Here is a 19,293-nt window from a genome sequence, read left to right as displayed (position 1 = left end):
CCCCCCCCCCCCCCCACATTTTGTATGTTATTTTTCCTCCAACTTTTTCTTCATTTTTCTTTCATTTTCTTCATTTTTAATCTTTTGTGCTGTTTTAACGGTGAAATATTTACTTACAGGCTGGAGGATTACTCGGATTCCGAGCTGGAGCAACAACTCACAGAGTCGGAGGCCATCTGCCTCAACCTTGTCCTCGAGTGTTTAGAAAAAGCCACCAATTCTCAGATGGAGACGAGCCTTGATGAATCCTCCAAATATTCGAAGACGGATCTCGACAATTCTTCTCCAGCAAACCTTGACAATTCCATTCATCATGCTGAATCCCCGAAAAGTATTGGCAAATTAAAAATACGTGTTGGGGAACCTATTCAGAAGCTGAAAATTACCCCAGAAAAACTAGGACTAAAATCAGGAAAATCCAAGAGTCCTGGAGAACCTCTCACGATGCGAATTGTAACGCCCAAATCTAAGAAACGATTATTGCGAAACAAAAGCTCTCCAAGACTAGCAGCCGCCTCGGATCAAACAAACTGTATTTCTGCTTCACCTATCACTAAAAAACAATCACCCAAACGCTCAAAAATTGTGAAGAAATCCGCGGAATTGAATTCTGGCTTCTTAGGTCCAGAAAGTATAGATAAATCCGGGAAATTTGACTCAGACTCTCGTCGTAAATACAGTATTTTCAAATCTCGCAACTCAGCGGCTAGTGCCAAGGTTTCTGTTCAATTCACCGACAGTAACGTCGGGAAGAACCTGTGTATTCGAGCCAAGAGTGAGACTGAATCTTGTAACCCCCTGGAATCCGGTCACTCGAGTGAGATCGACCTGGTGGAGGACGAGTTCAGTGCTGAGCAGGGTACATTGGTCAGTCCAAGCAAGGTCCATGTTCTGACCAGCCCTAACAATAAGCTCAGGGTTTTGGAGCAATATTCTCCGGAAAAAAATATCTCTCCGTCTGCAAGCAAAAAGCTTACCTTCGGCCTCCATAGTCCAGTGTGCAAGGACGAAATTAGACAGGACAGAATATGTTTGGATGCCTATGTGCTTGATTTTAACCCGGAGAAGGTTAAAGTTGAACCTGAACCTGTACCTGCAGCTCCTAGACCTTGTCTCCGAACTCATGGCAGAGTAATATCTTGTGAAGATGCAATCAAAGCAATCGATGCAGTTGTCGATCTCAAGGTAAAGATATAATTTTCAATTTCTTGTTTCCTTAGATGCGAAGACTACAGATGTCAGGATATTTTTTTCATTCATGAATAGAAATAATTTCTAATTAATATTAATCGAATTAATTAAATCAAATTAAATGTTTTGTTCCAGTAATCACTTCAAAATATATTAAAAATTACTGTAGTTTCTCAGTTCAAGTTGGTTGGAAAATTTATAGAAATTGATTGAAATTTGGATTTTAAGGATATTGTGTCTGAGGATACAGAACAAATAAGTTGTACAGTAGAGGTGCCTACTAAAACTCCAGTTCAGGAATCTACCTCATCTGAGCCAAGTATTCCTCATGAGGAATCTACGTCAAATCTACCATCACCAAATCCTCCCTCCCTACATACTCCTTCCATTCCCATTTTATCCCCGCAAACAAACCTTTCCCACCCCACTAAGGAAACTAGAAGAGAGAGCGGAGAAGGAAAGTTACTCCGACCTGATCCAATGATGTCCCAACCTCTCTCCGTCCTAATACCATCAGAGGGAAAGAGTCGGAAGCGCACCAGTCCACGGAGTAATAAAGGATTAAAGGAGGATTCAACCACTTCTCAAAGTCCTGTTGGCTCCGAATGTGCCCGGTAAGCTTTTTTTTTTCTTTGATATGCTGCTTTTTTTGTCATGGGCTTTCCAAAAATCCATAAATTTTCAAAATTTAATCCAGGAAGGGAATCTAAATAGAGTTTTGGTTTGACAAAGGTAAAATACGGGATCCTAGATAGCAGATAATGCAGAGTCTCAGTATAAAAGCCCAGTTTTGGCCTGAAGTAAGAAATGTTGGTTCATGGTTGGATAAGTTTAACATTCGAAAAGTCTCGGATCTAAACTTTTTAACAGAATTTAGGATCCGGATACGTTGGATCAGCAATATTTTGACTTCCTGCATCCTCATCCGGATTCGCAACCAAGGGAAAAAAATATCAACCTAATACTGCAAACAATATTTTCTTCTACAAAACCCAAAAAAGGATTAAGCTTTCAAAAATGTCCTTATTTCTGAATGATTCATCAAGTTTTTGCATAAAAAAATAAACTACAAAAAGAAGAAAAGTAATTTTGAAAATTCTTATAATTTTTTTTTTCAACAAATCAGTAAATCTTCACGAAAAGTTCATAACCTGGATCCTAATCCCTGTTTTTCCAGTGCGGATCCAGGATCCAGATCCTCATTAAAATGTAATGGATCATAAACACTTCTTTTTAAGCTATAAAAAACATTAGAATTAACTTTTGTTTATTTTATTTATGTACTATACATGACACTGTTAAACTTGCTCTAGCTGCTTAAAAGTCGGCCCGGTATTAGAAATGAACCACAGTTTACCCTTATTACAATCGGATCTGAAAAAGGAACAAGATAAGTGGATGTAGCTAAAGGGACCCTGAATTCATAAAAAATAATCTTGTTAGTTTTAAAGTGCCACTTTTCCTTTTCCTTTTTCCTTAAGAGAATAATTGTTTATTCACAGAACTGAAATCGTTTTATCTCATTCTCAATTTTCAGCGCCTTTCTCAAGTATCAACTAATTACATGTTCAATGTTCATTGATTCCATTTGAAAATATTCCCTCCTAGCTGAAATTAAAGAAAGAAAATATTTGGAAAATCATTAAATTTTTATTTCAGATCTGAAGTCCCTGTCCCTGCTCCAGTCCCAGTAACTCCAGAGACCGCGACTGGGCGAAAAATGCGCGATTGTCGTAAATTTATTCATTACGAGTTCTCCCCGCCATTCGTCTCAGATGAGAGTTCAACTGATCAGTTCTCCCCGGTGCTGAAGGCCAAGATACAGGAGAACACGGAGATAGGGAAGAAGAAAGGAAAGCAGGGAGGGAAGAAAAAGATGGAAACGGAGAAGAAGAAAGGGAAAACTGGAAAGGGGAAAAATTTGAATACTAATTTTTCAATCAGGTATTTTTAAATTATTTTTATTTTTAATACGTTGAAAATCTCTAAACCAGTGTTCTTAAAACCCGGATCCATTGCAGATCCTAAGCAGGATCTGAAACATTTTTTTCCCCTATGGCCGAATCTAAAGAATTTGAGCCGCGGTTTAAATTTAAGCTGTGGCTCAAATTTTGTTGTTTCCACTTAAATTCGTATTGACTATTTTCAAGATTTAATCCGGCGCTAAATTGAAACCGGGTTTTGGGGAATTTGAGACGCGGCTTAAATTCATTAAATTCGGACACTAGTAGATTATGGACCACAATAATCGGGCAGAAGAAACTTATTAAAACAAAACTTCATTAAATTATATTTCAAATACCTAAAATAATCACCCTGGATTTGAATTCGCAATTATGTATATGATTCAAAACCAAGTAGCAAAATGTCAACCAAAGCATCAAGCTTGTTCTTAAAAACACACGTTTCAAGTTTCAGAGAATTTGTTTTTTTTTAAGAAATTAGCAAAACTAAGTAATATTCATGAGCTGGATCCAGAATCATAATACATTTTCTCACAGAACGGATCCAGGATCCGGATACATTTTCTCACAGAACAGATCCAGGACCCGGATACATTTTCTCACAGAACGGATCCAGGATCCGGATCTGCATTAAAATGAAATCAATCTTCTGCTTTAAACAATTTGCTTCTTGTGTAACTTTCGTTTGCTTTTCAATAATAACCCTTAAGCAAATGATAATTATTAAACAAATTAAAACAAAAATATTTAATTTTTATATTCTATCATTTTGTTTTAGTGATCTAGCGCAGAAGTTATCGGAAGATCACATAAGTCCGATCACAAGAGAGAGAGTTAGCTTTGTAAATATGGAGAGACGAAGAGCCAGTGTAGATACCAATTCATCCAGGTATTCGTTTTAACTTTTTTTTCTGTTAGCCATTGTTCATTTCGTTTTTTACACTTGATTTGATTTGAATTGTTTATTGTTTTTTGTTCATTGTTTATTGTTATTCCAGAAGAAGTTATACGGCGATGCATTTTTTATGTAATTTTCTGTACCAATTAATAATTATTTATTCCTTATTTTTATTTGTTAACTGTTAATTTTTTTATTTTCATAGATTTGCGGTGTTTTTAAAATAAATTTGTCAAAACTTCGCGCCCATCTTCTAAATTAATTGTGAACATGTTCTCTTTGTCTACATCGTAAAACGAAACAAAAATAATTCGCGGATTTTCACAAAAAATTTCATGGATTTTAAAAAATTTAATGAAGATCGAATTTTGATGGAGACAAATATTTAAAATTTCAATCATTCATAAACCTTCCCTTGGGTCCCTAGATGTCCCATAAAAAATTTGGGCCCGATCGGTTCAGCCATTTTGACGTTTATTGGATACAAACAGACAGACAAACAAACAAACAAACAAACAAACAAACACCCAGACAAGCCAAATTTATATATAGATGTTTTTAATCAGTATTAGTAGTTTTCATTGTTCATGATTTTTCTCTGTACATCTTTCATTACAATTTCCAGAAGAAATTTTGCGGGGATACATTTTCAAAATGTATTTTCTATACCAATTAATAATTGGCTAAATAAATTCTTTTTATTTTAAACAATTAATATTTTATTTTCATCGGTTTTTTTGTAGTGTTTATTAATTGCCAATTTTTGATACTTTTGCTTTGGGTGGTTTTAAAAGCATTTTCAATAATATAAAAAACTCATTTTAATTTTGATAAAATGTCATATTTCCAGGAATCGTAAGATAGTAAATATTTTCTGGTTTCAATCACAATGATATTTGTAAAAAAAAATTGCCAAAAATATTTAATATTTAATCATCAATGGAATATAATGTTTTATTGTTAAAATAGCTTGCGAACTAAACACAACCCAGGTTACTAAAAGTTACTCTGCTGTCTACCCGCAATTGAACGATTTTACCGGGAAACTGAATTTTCGCTTTAAAGTTGACCCACTCAACTTGAATCTCAAAACAAAGCTAAGAACATTCCCATGGGTCTCCCGACTTCCCAATCAAAATTGAGGCCAGTCGGTCCAGGGGTTCCTGAGTTATGATCGGACAAACAAACAGACGAAGAGAGATTACAACTTATATATATAGATTGTTTTGCTCAATTTATACAAATGGCATTTTCGATTCACAACGGTTCATTTGAAAGCATTTCTGATTTAAAATGTTTATTTTCCACTATGGTTCAACTTTAAAAGTTAATTTTATCTGGTTTTCTTAAACAAAATACTTTTTAGGAAAGTTGAATCGAAAAGAAGACTGAGTAGAAGTAAGAGTACTGATGTATCCTCAGGAACAGATCAATTAGACCAGGTATTCATCGGGATTTATATATTTCATTTTTACGTCAAATTATCTGGGTTTCTGGTCCAGGTTGTTTTATGAATTTTCGACTAGATTGAAATTTAAATTTGAAAATTCAAAGTCAGTCATTTTTTTTTTTTTAAATCGTGACATGAAGTTGTTTCTGGACATCTCTATTATAAAAGTTGTATATATCCCTAATCAATCTCATATATCTTTGCAACCTGAGGTTGCAAACTTTTCAAATTTTAAACTTAGATTTTATGATCTAACGGAATTCATATTTTAAAATATCTATGGTTTACGAAATTTGGTTGCAAAGATATTGGTATTAGGAAATCAGTTTGTAGCAAAGACTTGATTCCTTTGTTAGATTTTTACTAAGAATTTTTAAATAATATAAAATTGCAGGGACTAGACCAGCTAAAGCAGAATCTTCGGGAGAGCCAGCTCCTGATGCAAACTATCCCGGAGAAACTCGCTAGTATAAAGGAGGACCCTGAGCCGAACCCCACCCCGCTGGAGGTGGATGAAGCTGGAACTTTGTGGGTTCGGAAGCGGGTAAAGGTTGTAATCCAATGTGATCCTCTGGCACGTATCAAGGATTATATTCATAAATCCAATAGTAAAGATGAGATAAACCCCAAGGAAGAGACGAAACCCAAAGATGAGATTAAGGTTGAGAATTGTGAACCCGTGAGTTGTATCCTGAACCCGGAGAATCTGAACCTGCTGGACGGGTTGAAGGTTCTCACCAGGATTGGTCGACATTTTTATCCGGGTAGAGCTAGAGCTGTGGAACCTCCGTTTATCTTTGCTGTTAGGTACAGTTCATTTTCATCCATGTGGCAAACAGTCATCTATAACATCAAACATATTAAATACAGTAATTATCTCATCTTTTAAAAAAGGAGTGGTACGTCCAATTAACAACGGTGACACTAAAAAGCTTTGCCTAATCAGTGAATGATTGATAAAACCATTAATTTTCTTTAAAAATTAATTTAAAGTGGAAATTTGTTATTTTCAGTTGTGGTTTTTCTAATTAGTAACTTGATGATTTCTTGCTTCAGAAACGATGGAGGAATTATGAGAATTTAACACTTTTCAAGCTAGAAAAACGACAATTTCATCCACATTACTGATCAGATAAAGGTTTAAAAGATACTGTCGTGAATGGGGCATGGCCCTCTTTTTAAGGAAGGTCGCTTGAAATCACCACTTTAACGCATTTCAATACGCAATTAATATCCGTAATGTGTTTAATTTGTTTATGTTTTTGTTTAGATAAATAATTGAATTGATATTTTGAAATAGTTTTGACGCTAGACTAAGCCAATTTATTCTATTGTTATCATTAGCATATTATATGAATTTGAATTTTATAAATTAGCTTGGAATAATATTTTCTAGTTTCTTGTCTGGATCCAAATCCGGATTCATAATTACCATAAAATTTAGCACTGCTTGAAAGGATAGATGAACAATTTTATCAAGAAGTTCAGCACTCGAACTTAACTTTGGGTGGAGATGTCCTATTGATGAGTGTGAGGGGGGTAGGGTCCCTGCCTTCATTTTTGGTTTAAATTTTTCCGTTTTTTGGCTGCACTCGTAATGTGTACTCTATTTCCTAAAATGAAATAACACTGGACCACTAAAAACCTCTAATGACCTTGATAAATGTAAAATATTTTAATTATGGCATGCATATTGCATATTAATGGTTAACTAGGAACCCAGGCAATACAGTAGCAGGGTCATTCCATGGAGAAGGAATACACCATTTGAAAAAAAATAGATTCTTCTCAAACTTAAAATTCTAATTATTTATGTCAGCAGCACTGATTCCAGTGTTTGACAATTTTTTGTTCAGTTTGGAGGGGGAGCGTGGAAATAAACCTCATATATACACGAGGGAGGAACTCTTGAACAAGGTTGTTATTGAGGTTAAACCTGGAGACTTTGTCTACACCCAGCCTGGTACACGGATCTGTACATACTGGAGCTCTCAGCTGCAGTACCTCTACCCGGGTACAGTAATCAGTATACAGGTCAGTACAGTACAATGGTACATGGTACAAATATGTGCATAACCCACATTATTTTCCTTCCCCATCATCCCGGCTCTAATATTGTTGTGAATTTAGTCTGCAGTCACTTAAAACACATCTCTCATTTTTTCTCAGAAGTTATTTATGCTTACACGCTGAACTGGGCAAAATAAGTTATATTTAGGGGGGGGGGTAAAAGTATCAATTATGAAGAAAAAAAGGCTTCCCTTTTGACGTCCAATTTTTCATTTTTTCCCTACTCATAAAATCATTTCCCCTGAGAAATGAAACATAACATTAATAAATCATTTTGTGAAAAGGATTGTAATCTGGGGGTTCACATTGGGGCCTCTTGCAGATTTCACTTCCTTATAAATCCTTATGTTAGTGCTTATGACGATTGTCCGGTATTCCATTGTGGGCGGGGAGGGGGGTCTTTCTCGAGCTTTAACTTATTATAATTAAAATTCGTTACTTACTCTGATGATATCAGGATTATTGATGGTTTTGCTCGTATTTTACTAAACTTATGTCTACAAATAATCTCTGAAGCTTTGCGGGAAAATAGTTCAACACTTTTTTTGCGCCTAAAAGTGTTAGTTTAGTCATTTTATTTTGAGTTCTTATAGATCGATAAGCTAATATTTAATTTTAATGTTCTAATTTTTCTGAAGAGAATTATTGAAAGAGTTAATCAAGCTTGAAAAATCTAATCTTAAACTGATAATTAATTGTAATAATATGGTAATTTTTTTCAAGACCGAAATTAATAATGAAATTAGGATCTAGTCCAAATCTCATTTTTGGTTTATTTTCTCTATTTTCTCTTTAAGTTTGAAAAATTGTTAAAGACAATCACTTTGCTTTTTGTACAAAGTTTGCAATCCCTGATAAAGATTTATTGTCAAATTTAATTTGTTTTTATATTTTACACTAGGGTGCAGCACATTCTAGAATCCATCTTTATATTTTACACTAGGGTGTAGCACATTATAGAATCCAACTTTAAATTTTACACTAGGATGCAGCACATTCTAGAATCCAACTTTAAATTTTACACTAGGGTGCAGCACATTCTAGAATCCATCTTTATATTTTACACTAGGGTGCAGCACATTCTAGAATCCATCTTTATATTTTACAATAGGGTGTAGCACATTCTAGAATCCAACTTTAATTTTACACTAGGATGCAGCACATTCTAGAATCCATCTTTATATTTTACAATAGGGTGCAGCACATTCTAGAATCCATCTTTATATTTTACAATAGGGTGTAGCACATTCTAGAATCCAACTTTAATTTTACACTAAGATGCAGAGCAATTTAGAATCCATTTGAAATTTTACAATAGGATGCAGCACATTCTAGAATCCATCTTTATATTTTACACTAGGGTGCAGCACATTCTAGAATCCAACTTTATATTTTACACTAGGGTGCAGCACATTCTAGAATCCAACTTTAATTTTACACTAGGATGCAGCACATTCTAGAATCCAACTTTAATTTTACACTAAGATGCAGAGCAATTTAGAATCCATTTGAAATTTTACACTAGGATGCAGCGCATTTTGGAATCATCATTTACATTTTACATTTTTGTATGAATCTTTTTGTCGGAAACAAATGTCAAGAACTGAAGAGAGTCAATCCAGACCGAAATTTTTTTTCAAAAAGTGTGGAGGTATGATGGAGCATCATTAAACCCGAATTTTTAATTTTTTTCCTTAGGGTGTAATCTGCAATGTTCAACTTATGTTCTTGTAAAGCTTTTATAAATGTTTTTTTAACACCTGGATAATTGGTAATGAAAGAAAAAAAGTTAAAACATTTAATAAAAGATAATTCCAAGCGAAAAAAAATAATATTAACAAAAATTAGTTAATAAAAGGTTTAGTCATTTTATAAATATGAAAAATTATATTTTGTCCCGCCATACTTCGCAATGCAGAAAAGTTCAGGATTTATTTGTTCTGCAACCAACTCCTATTGTTGGGTGATTTAGTTTATTCAATAAATCTAATTCTAGTGTTAATTTAGTAAAATTAAAAGTGACAGGAATGTTATTTTTTAGCTGAAAGGAACTGTTAGCGTTATTTAAAGTGACCCTCAACGTATATATTACAATGTCCGATTCACAACGGTACCTAAGCTTTGTCTGATTAAGTATAAATTAAATATCAATATTTGTTATTTTGAATACTGATGTCAATCTTTTTTTTCTCTACCAAAGTGACTTGCGCATTTCTGCTGCAGAAAAAAACTTATAGAAATTATTAGAGTTACGAAACCCTTTAGAAAAGGGACAATCTTCCATTGATCAGATAAAGGTCTCAAGGGTACTGTTGTGGATCAGATAAAGGTCTCAATGGTACTGTTGAGGAATCAGATAAAGGTCTCAAGGGTACTGTTGTGAATTAGACATTGTCATCTTTGCAACCTGATGGTGAAAATCATGATAATCTAGCAGAATTTATAATTGTAAATACCTACAGTCTTAAACATCAACCTGCTAAGATACAAGTTAAAGAAAATTAAAGTTAGAGGCGAATGTTCAGTTTGTTTATATTTTTACGATTTCTCAATTCGATATTTCATCTCAAAACTTTATGAATAATTCAATGTATTTTACAAATTCAAAGTTTAAAACCATTTCTCAGAGTAATATTTTTTCTTTTATATTGAATTTCTTCGTTACTGATTTCTTCCACGTTCTCAATTCATCAATTCGTTGCCATTTTCAATTCTTTCTTTACCTCAAAAGTTCACTCTACGGAACTATAATAATCCTCGTATTTTTAAAGTAAACACTTTATTTCCTACCTGACACAGCCCCCCCCGTCCCCCCCCCCGTCCTCCTGAAAAAAAGTTGGAATTGTTAATTTAAAAATAAATCTGATATATTTATGACAAGAAAATAGATGGTTGTTCAAATTTTCCATCTCCCCTGAACTGAGTTTGAATTGATTATCCAATCATTTGATTTCAAGCATAATATCTATAGGGCTGACAGGGGGATTTTAAGTTATTAATATCTCTTTTAAAATTCTTATTTTATGAAAAGGTTTGAGAAAACATTGTTCAGGGTTTCATTTTCTTTGTTTAGATTAGAAACTTCCCTTTTCATTATGTCTCTTTTAATTTTTAAAAAATTGAAAATTCATTTTGGTGATATAATGTATTTTCTAGAATGATCTTGTGCATGTTGAACTTGATGATGGCGATGAACGTGAGGTTCCCCTCGACAGTATTCGTCTGCTGCCCCCCTCCTACCCCCTGGTGCAGGGAGGGGGCGGGGAGGACCTCCTCTCACCCCTGGGGGAAGTTGAAGGCAGTACTCTCACAAAACTAACTGTACAGGTAAAGATTTTTAAAAAAATTATTTAAATAAATGACAAATCGTGATTAAAGTCTGATCCTGTGAGTCGATTTAGGGTTATCAGAATCTAAAAAATAGTTTCGCAAAATATTGGCATATATCGAATGAAATTACGTATAACATTTACTTTATTTATAATTATTTTTAAACATACACTTTTTTATTAATGAACATTCAGAATTTAGATTTGTGTTTTTTTTACAACTTGAATGGTTTAAATTTTAAAAATGATTTATGAGGTTTTGTTTAAAATGAAGTGCTTCTTTGTATTAAAAAATTTTTTTCGTCTTTTTTATCTTTCCAAGGAAGTATGTTGTTTAGGAATTGACGAGCCCTAAAGCTAAACCCATTTCTTCCCTGTCTGAAGCCAGCCCTGTACCCAAGCAGATCTTGAACAAGGAGAAAGGAAAGAAGAAGGTGAAGGAGAAAAAAGTGAAGACGGAAAAGGCCAAGGGAAAGGTTGGAAAATCAAAACCGGCCCTAGTTCCCTTAGAAGATGCTACATTAGACGAGAATTCTCTCAAGGATGGATTACGAGTCTTGTCCCGTATTAACGGACACTTTTATCCGGGTCGCCTTAACTGTATTAAACCCCCGGATATATATGGAATTTTACTGGATAATGAGCGTGGTTTTCGACCTCATATCTATGCACGGGAGGAACTATTAAAATCGACTATAAAAGATATCCGGATCCGTGCTGAGAAACTCCCAGTTGGCACCAGGGTGTGTGCATACTGGAGCTCAAAATATCAGTTCATGCATCCGGGAACTGTGGTTCCCCATGAGCCTGGATCTACTAAACACCATGCTAAGTTTGTTAATATAGAACTAGATGACGGGGACTCCAGGGAGCTAAACCTTGAATATGTTCGACTCCTGCCCCACAATTACCCCCAGGTTGTATATCAGGAGGATACAGTTCAACACTCCCCTGGGAAACGCAAGTCAAAACCAGTTTCTCCGTCACTGTCAGAAACTGTACCCAAGCCCGTAAAGAAAGATGATCCCAGGGTGGAATCACCCAACCCTGTAAGTAAAAATGAAGTTGATCCTGACTCCACAAAGATGAGTTCAACTCAAGAGAAGAAATTGCTGGAACAAGAGAAGGCAGAGAGTCGAGTCAAAAATATCAAACCCTTGATAGGAAAGAAAATTGAAGTACCATCTTCAGGTAACCTTTTATATTTTATCTTTCTGCTCTACTCCTCTTTCAAATTACAAGCAGGGACTGTGGTTTAGGCGGTGTGCCTCTTATTATTTTTTTAGTTACACATGATATGGATGAAAAGACATAAAAGACAATTTATGAGAAAGCAAACGATGAAACTTATTAAATCTTACATTAAGTTAAAATGTTAGGTCATATCATTAATAAGTTATTCATTGAAATGAAACTGAGCTTATTTTATACTTCAGGTCCTGTAGATCTGGTTGGACTAATATCTCAAGGGATAGATCGTTTGGTGGACAAGAAGGTTGGGGCAGTCAGACCAGAAAGAAGTCAGGGTGCCACGCAGCAACTTTCTCCAGGGTTCCCATCCTTCCCTCTTCAATCTAATCCTGTGTTCCCTCCTCCGTCACCTCATCCGTATTCTTCTCAAAATCAGCCTGGTTCAGTATTTTATCCAGGGACACCCTTTCATCCATCCCAATCCCCCCATCCATCCCAGTCCCATCATCCATCACAATATCCTCATCCTTCCCAATCCCCTCACCCATCACAGTCCCATCATCCATCACAATATCCTCATCCTTCCCAATATGCTTATAACTTACAATCCCCTCACACTCCCCAATCACCACATCATAGTTTTGGGTTTCACCAGCCTCTTTGGTATCCTGGAACCCAGTACCAACATCCTCCTGCACAGAGTCCTCATCCATCATTTCCAGGTCCACTTCATCATTCTGGACATCAGCCATCTCAAACCCATCCTGGAGCTTTTTCCTCTCATCCCCCTTATATGCCACCTGCTCCTAATCATATCAACCCTTACCCTCCTCATCAACTACCTCCACCCTCTCCTGCCCTAAGTCAATCATCATCATCATCATCCCGGGGGGTTGTATCACCTGTTCCCAGTTCAACCAACTCTGAACCTGGCCGGGATGATCAAGCATCTAGTGAGGATGAGGAAGACGAGCTCTCTTTAGCTAAACCTGAGACCGGACTGAAGGTGAAGTCTCGGCTTTCAGATTTAATTGCTGCTGTGTCTGGCAAAATCTCCAAACCATCAGAGCAACCAGAGGAAGAGTCCAAAGAAAAGGAATCAGTTAACACCAATTCTCTGCAAGAGAAATGGAACTCTGTATTCAAGGCAAAGAAGGATTTTAAGGAAAACCTGATCAGTGATAAGTTTTCAAACCATCAAATTCCACTGGAGTTTGAAGAGGGTTATCTTACATCACAGCGACTTGTTCTTGGAACTAAGATCCTAGTTCTCCAGGATGGACTTCTTCTGCCAGGAATTATCTCAGGTATGGAGGAGGATGTGTTTAGTATCTCCTTCAGAACCCTTGAGAACAGTGACAAGATCAGTCAGTTTTCCGAGGAGGATTTATTTGCCACTTCAGTTCTTGATATATCAGCTATGTCAACAGACAAACTGAAGAGTGGGACCAGGGTGGCAGTATTCCCAGTTCAAAACTCACCTCATCTTGTCCCTGGCACTGTCCGCAAAGTGATCAATGCTTACATCCTCCAAGTTACTCTGGACTCTGGACCAGTAAAAGATATTAATTGCGAGCATGTACGTATAATTCCGACATCTTTTATTCCAAAGAAAGTATTTCTCAATGGCTTCAACCATAAAACCTGTGAAAAAGTCCCTATCTCTAATGCCTATGGTTCTAACAAAAACAAACCTAATATCTTGCTTGGATATGACTTTGTTGATACTGATAAGTCAGATTTACAAGCTCAGTGGGAGACTGCTATCTCTAGAAAGTCGAATAAGAAACCTGAAAAGAAACCTACAGAGACTGTAGCAGAATCTTTGGAGGCAGTAGAGCAGAAGCCTAAACCTGATCGAAAGCTATCAATCAACACTGAAGTGCAGAACACTCTGAACTCTATTATTGACAATGTAACGGACGAGGAAAAAATGAGACAGTCCTTGATTTTTGGAGCACTCAAGAAATATTCTCCTAAAAAGGAAGTTATCAAACCTGTCAAATCTCCTCGTAGTGTTGAGATACCCAAACCTAGGAAGAAAAAGTTAAAGTCCAGAGATGATAAAAAAGAGGAGAGTAATGAAACTGATGACCTGACCAAGGAGCTGTTGTCCATTTGTAAAGAGTCAAATATTGAAACCCCAGAGAAAAACAGAAAGGTTGACGTTGTGATTCCCCCCACACTGGAGCATAAACCTCACATTAAGGAAACTCTTAACCATTTGGACAGGTCAGGTTTCGAACTGAAAATAAATCTAGTGAAAGACGCAGAAGCTCAGNGAAACCCCAGAGAAAAACAGAAAGGTTGACGTTGTGATTCCCCCCACACTGGAGCATAAACCTCACATTAAGGAAACTCTTAACCATTTGGACAGGTCAGGTTTCGAACTGAAAATAAATCTAGTGAAAGACGCAGAAGCTCAGGTTGATAAGGAGCAAAAATCAGGAACTGGAGAAGAGATTTGTTACTCATCTGAAGTTGAACAAAGAATGTTGCCCTGTAATCAGGAACATTTAGAGGATAGTAAAGCTGAAGTTGAAGATATGCCTATGAAGAAGGAAGATAGAAGAGAACCCAAGAATGTGGATTCAACAACAAAGGAAGAAGCGCTCAACAAATCCAAGGTTGATGAAGAGGTGGTTAACAGTAAAAGCAAAACTAAGGTTGATGAAGAGGTGTTAAACAGCAAAAGCAAAACTACAATTGATGAAGAGGCCAAGGTTGATGAAGAAGACGTTAACAGGAAAACCAAGGTTGATGAAGAGGCAGTTAACTGTAAAACTAAAATCAAGGTTGATGAAGAAGACGTTAACAGGAAAACCAAGGTTGATGAAGAGGCAGTTAACTGTAAAACTAAAATCAAGGTTGATGAAGAGGTGTTAAACAGCAAAAGCAAAACTACAATTGATGAAGAGGCCAAGGTTGATGAAGAAGACGTTAACAGGAAAACCAAGGTTGATGAAGAGGCAGTTAACTGTAAAACTAAAATCAAGGTTGATGAAGAGGCGGTTCACAGTAAAACCAAGGATGATGGAGAGGCAGTTAACTGTAAAACTAAAACCAAGGAAAATGAAGAGGCGGTTGACAGTAAAACCAAGGATGAGGAAGAGCCGGTGACAAATAAAAAGAAAACTAAGGTTGAGAAAGAGGTGGTAACAAACAAAACTAAGGTGGAGGAAGAGGCGGTAATAAATAAAGAAGAGAATAAAGAAGATGTGGGAAAAGATCTTCTTATAAATAAGGAGCATTTATCACCTGTGAATAAAGAGATCAATGATGATGAAAATACAAAGAAATATTTGGAAGATGTACAGGATTCAAAAAACAATAGTTCGAAAGAAAAGGAAAACCAAGCAAACCCAATTGGTGAGGTGAATGAAAATGGAAAAATAGAGCAAACGGAGGTGGGGAGTAATTTGATTGAAAAGAACTCGGAAGAATTAAAAGATTCTTTCCTGTTCCCTGGTGAGAATGTGGTGCTTAAAAATGCATGTAACCAAGAAGATCAATTTGATCTTAAAGATGAAACGGTTGCCAATGATTCTCTTGAAAAAAAGCCAAGGGGAAGAAAATTTCTCAACAAATCTGACCTATCAAAGATAAACAAAACTAAAGAAAACGATAAAGAAATAGTAGAAGTTGAAATATTGTGCAAACCTGATGAACTTAAAACTGTGGCTAAAGATGACATACCCCTTCCCTTCAAATCCGGCCAGCTCAAACCAGAAATTCAATCTGATTCAACCAAATTAGAAAATTCCACTTCTGAAGATGAAGCACTCCAAGATCCAAATCCTGGCAAAGAAAATCTCGAAGTCAACTCCACTAAAAATTACAAGGGCCATATAGACGATAAAACTTTCTACTATGTTGACCCAACTTTCCCCCAGGGTTGGTATGTCAAGGTTAAACTAAGATCTGATCTAACCAAGGCAGATAGCTACTTTTACCCACCCTGCAACACACAACTAAGATCAAAGGCAGAGATTATTAAATTCCTCAAAGGAAACATTAACAAGCCAAGTAAGAAACGACCAGGATTGCCAATTCAGAGAATGCCAGCAAGGAAAGATCTAGATGAGAAGGATTTTGTCTTCACCCTCAACATTGAACCGGAAATATTTCAGACTAAAAGAAAGAATGGAAATAAGAAGAAGAAAAAGAAGATTGATTGTGAACGGCAATGTAATGAAAAAGATGTACGTGATAATGGAAACCCGGGAGAAACTGTAGAAACCGGAAAGCCAGATTCTGAGGAGAATTGTTTCAAGGTTCCCACAATGGAAAACCTGAGAATGCTGAGGTCACGTAAGAATGTAAAGAATTCTAAATCTCTAAAACTGAAAAAGAAATCAGACTCTGGCACAGAAGAAAACAACCTCCATAAGAACTTAAATGTAATAGAAGATAAATATAAATCTGAAATTACAGAAGATAACACAGAATCGAATTGTCCAGCAACTGTTCATTTAAACGAGGAAGATAAATCTGAAGTCACTATATCTGGAAATGCTTCTGATGAAAAAAATGAAACTGAGATTAGTTCACAACCAAAGACAGATCAATGCAACAAAGAGGACGCTGAAGCCGCTAAAGATGATATTAAGACAGAATCAGAAGAATGCGTGGAGAATGATATTTCAGATTCATCTTTGCCCATCAAACGCACTCTAAGATCAGCAAGAGAGTCTAAGAAAAGGAAAACAAAATCAGACAGCACTGAAACAGAAACTGAACCAACCCCTAAAAGGGTTTGTAAGAAAAGAGAGTTGAGGAGAACAAGATCCAACTCTAACGCTGAAGATATAAAAACTGTAAAGGAACCCCCTAAAACAGGTGTGATAGTTAGTGCCATGATTAAAACTGAATCAGAAGATACTGAACCCTTGCTAGATTCCGCCACAACCGGTGAAATAAAAGACGGCGGACAAAACAGCGAACAAACTTCCTCCACAAGTAAAGAGCAAACTAGTGTTGGAATAATTGCTAAACGTAAACCTCATCAGCGACCTAAACTGCGAGGTCCAGCCTCTAAAAGAAAATACTCTCTGACCTCCTCAGAAAGCGAAGATGATGAACCCATTGAAAAACTTGTCAAAAAAGAAAATGAGGAAACTCCTACCACCTTTGAAATTGATATTCATTCAGACTCCATCCTCCGAACTTCATGCTCAGCCTCCGTGGTAAATCTCTTTAATCGGAGACTATTGGAAACCCCCTGCGGTCATTGTACAGCCCCGGGTAAATTTTCAGCGGAAAGTCTTGAGATTGATCTGCCTAGTAATTTGATATTTATTGAATGCAATCTCTGTAGTTGGACAACTGTCAGAAAGATATCAGTTCAGAGCAAAATTATTTGCTGATTTTGAAACAAGTAGTTAAAAATATGAAGTCACTTCCAGATATTATTTTTTGTTTATCCAAAGACATTGATATTTTTAGCACAAAAGTAGATTAGTGTTCACTACTACCCTTTGAATAAAAAATTCTTTGTTGAACTTGAATCATTGGAACAAAGGGATCACTCTAACCCAATATTTAAATTCTGATTAAGGTAAATCATTACAATATTAACATGTGGAATTCTGGATTTGTTTTACTAAACCCAAAACCTCTTATAACACAGGGTGACCGATCATGACTTACATTTTGTATTTTTGTTATTCTTGTAAAATTAGTATTAGTTTTATGTTCCTACATCGTAAAATACTCATTACTCATGTTGAAAATATGTATTTACATGTTATGTCTTATGGTATTTGTGCCAAAATATAAATATTTACAAAATTGTATCTCTTTATTGGTGGTTGGGGGCAGTATCTCAATATTAAAGAATGTGTAGGTCTTGGCATTAATTTAAAATATAAAATTTTATTCTTTAAATTTAGAAAAAATATTAGTCATGTTTCTATTTTATTCAAATTAAATAATAATGGTGCAACATTGCATTTCCAGAAAGATTTATTGCAAAAATAACTTTTTCATTCTGTAGGATAATCAGATTAACAATTGGAAGCTATCATTTTTATTGGTTGCATTTCTTAAAAATGAAATAAATGGCGCTTTAAAGAGTTGAATTTTAAATTTGAAAAATTATTAGACTAAATGTAGGGTTACCCACAAAGGATGACATTTTGTCGTAACTGGGCGGTTCCTTGCAGCTTTAAACATTTTGTATTTGTTGCCAAATCATTTAAAGACCAATGGAATAAATTAATCTCATAATTGACGAGTTTCGTGGTCTTTGTGGGTCTGTAACAGCGAGGATATAGTGTATAGAGTGATGATGTACGCCAATCCTTTACCAATTGCAGTATAGGCCGGGAACTATACCGAGAGCGTATTGCTTATTTGTTTATTATACGGATATTCTGGCCTAACCTAAAGTATATAATTATTAGTAAACTGTTGTAAGTGTACAGTACAGCAGCGCTAACTGAGCACACAGGTCTGTAATTGAATTGAATAAAATCATTGTGAAAACAAAATGAATTTTAAAGAAACGTTTATTTTCAAGATTTTACAATTTTTTCCAGATCTAACAGATTTGAAATTATATATAGGGATGAGACTTCCGGAGACGACTGTACGGAATTACCACGGTCTGTTTCCTTTTATTTAGGATTCCCTGTCAGATTGAATGTTCCTCTTTCTTTGCTAAATCACCAACATGACCAGAACAGACTACATTCATGGCTAAATACTTACTTTAATTTTATAACTGAAAGGCTCAGGTCGTCTATACAGTCTCATCCATTGTGGGTAACCCTGAATGTTTATTGTTAACCGTATACAATATTTTACTTATTCATCGAGATATTACACTTCCCAATATTCTCCTCATGTTTATTTTCGGATATATAATATTTTTCTTATTTTAGAATATTCGTTTTCTGTATCTTGATGGAGAAATTTCAGGGCTGATTTATCAGCAAACATAAATTCTTAGAATATCTTTCCTTCAAAACTTCAAATATGGAGAGATACAGCTGCTGTCCTGCTAAACAGCACAGTTGAGAGAAAACCGCGTTTTTACGTTGAGGGAGGGGGGCGGGGGGTAAATAATCTGTATCAATGTATACCTATATCCTTATATCCTTGTACCATAGTATTATTGAATCATTGTATCCTTTTATTCTTGTATCTTATACGTGTAATTTTGCACTTATTTCCTTGTATCCTTGTATCCTATTATGC

The 19,293-nt window shown here is 35.6% G+C and overlaps 1 protein-coding gene across 1 annotated transcript in view; it reads left to right on the top strand.

The window, feature by feature from the left end:
• Positions 1 to 17,883, top strand: part of LOC111714584 (uncharacterized) — a 21,643-nt gene extending 3,760 nt beyond the window's left edge. Inside the window, exons 8-18 of the mRNA XM_023489723.1 lie at positions 120 to 1,185; positions 1,420 to 1,805; positions 2,851 to 3,135; positions 3,934 to 4,044; positions 5,420 to 5,495; positions 5,898 to 6,310; positions 7,360 to 7,537; positions 10,730 to 10,900; positions 11,241 to 12,093; positions 12,339 to 14,302; positions 14,448 to 17,883. Coding sequence (XP_023345491.1) covers positions 120 to 1,185; positions 1,420 to 1,805; positions 2,851 to 3,135; positions 3,934 to 4,044; positions 5,420 to 5,495; positions 5,898 to 6,310; positions 7,360 to 7,537; positions 10,730 to 10,900; positions 11,241 to 12,093; positions 12,339 to 14,302; positions 14,448 to 17,459 — 8,515 coding nt within the window. The 3' untranslated portion in view covers positions 17,460 to 17,883. The remainder of the gene's footprint in view (positions 1 to 119; positions 1,186 to 1,419; positions 1,806 to 2,850; positions 3,136 to 3,933; positions 4,045 to 5,419; positions 5,496 to 5,897; positions 6,311 to 7,359; positions 7,538 to 10,729; positions 10,901 to 11,240; positions 12,094 to 12,338; positions 14,303 to 14,447) is intronic.
• The last annotated feature ends 1,410 nt before the right edge of the window (positions 17,884 to 19,293 follow it).

Source organism: Eurytemora carolleeae, unplaced genomic scaffold (genome assembly GCF_000591075.1).
Source record: "Eurytemora carolleeae unplaced genomic scaffold, Eaff_2.0 scaffold1610, whole genome shotgun sequence".
In the NCBI taxonomy this organism is placed as follows: Eukaryota; Metazoa; Arthropoda; class Copepoda; order Calanoida; family Temoridae; genus Eurytemora; species Eurytemora carolleeae.
The sequence above is the reverse complement of the archived record's forward strand: the minus strand, read 5'-3'. Positions and strand labels throughout refer to the sequence as shown.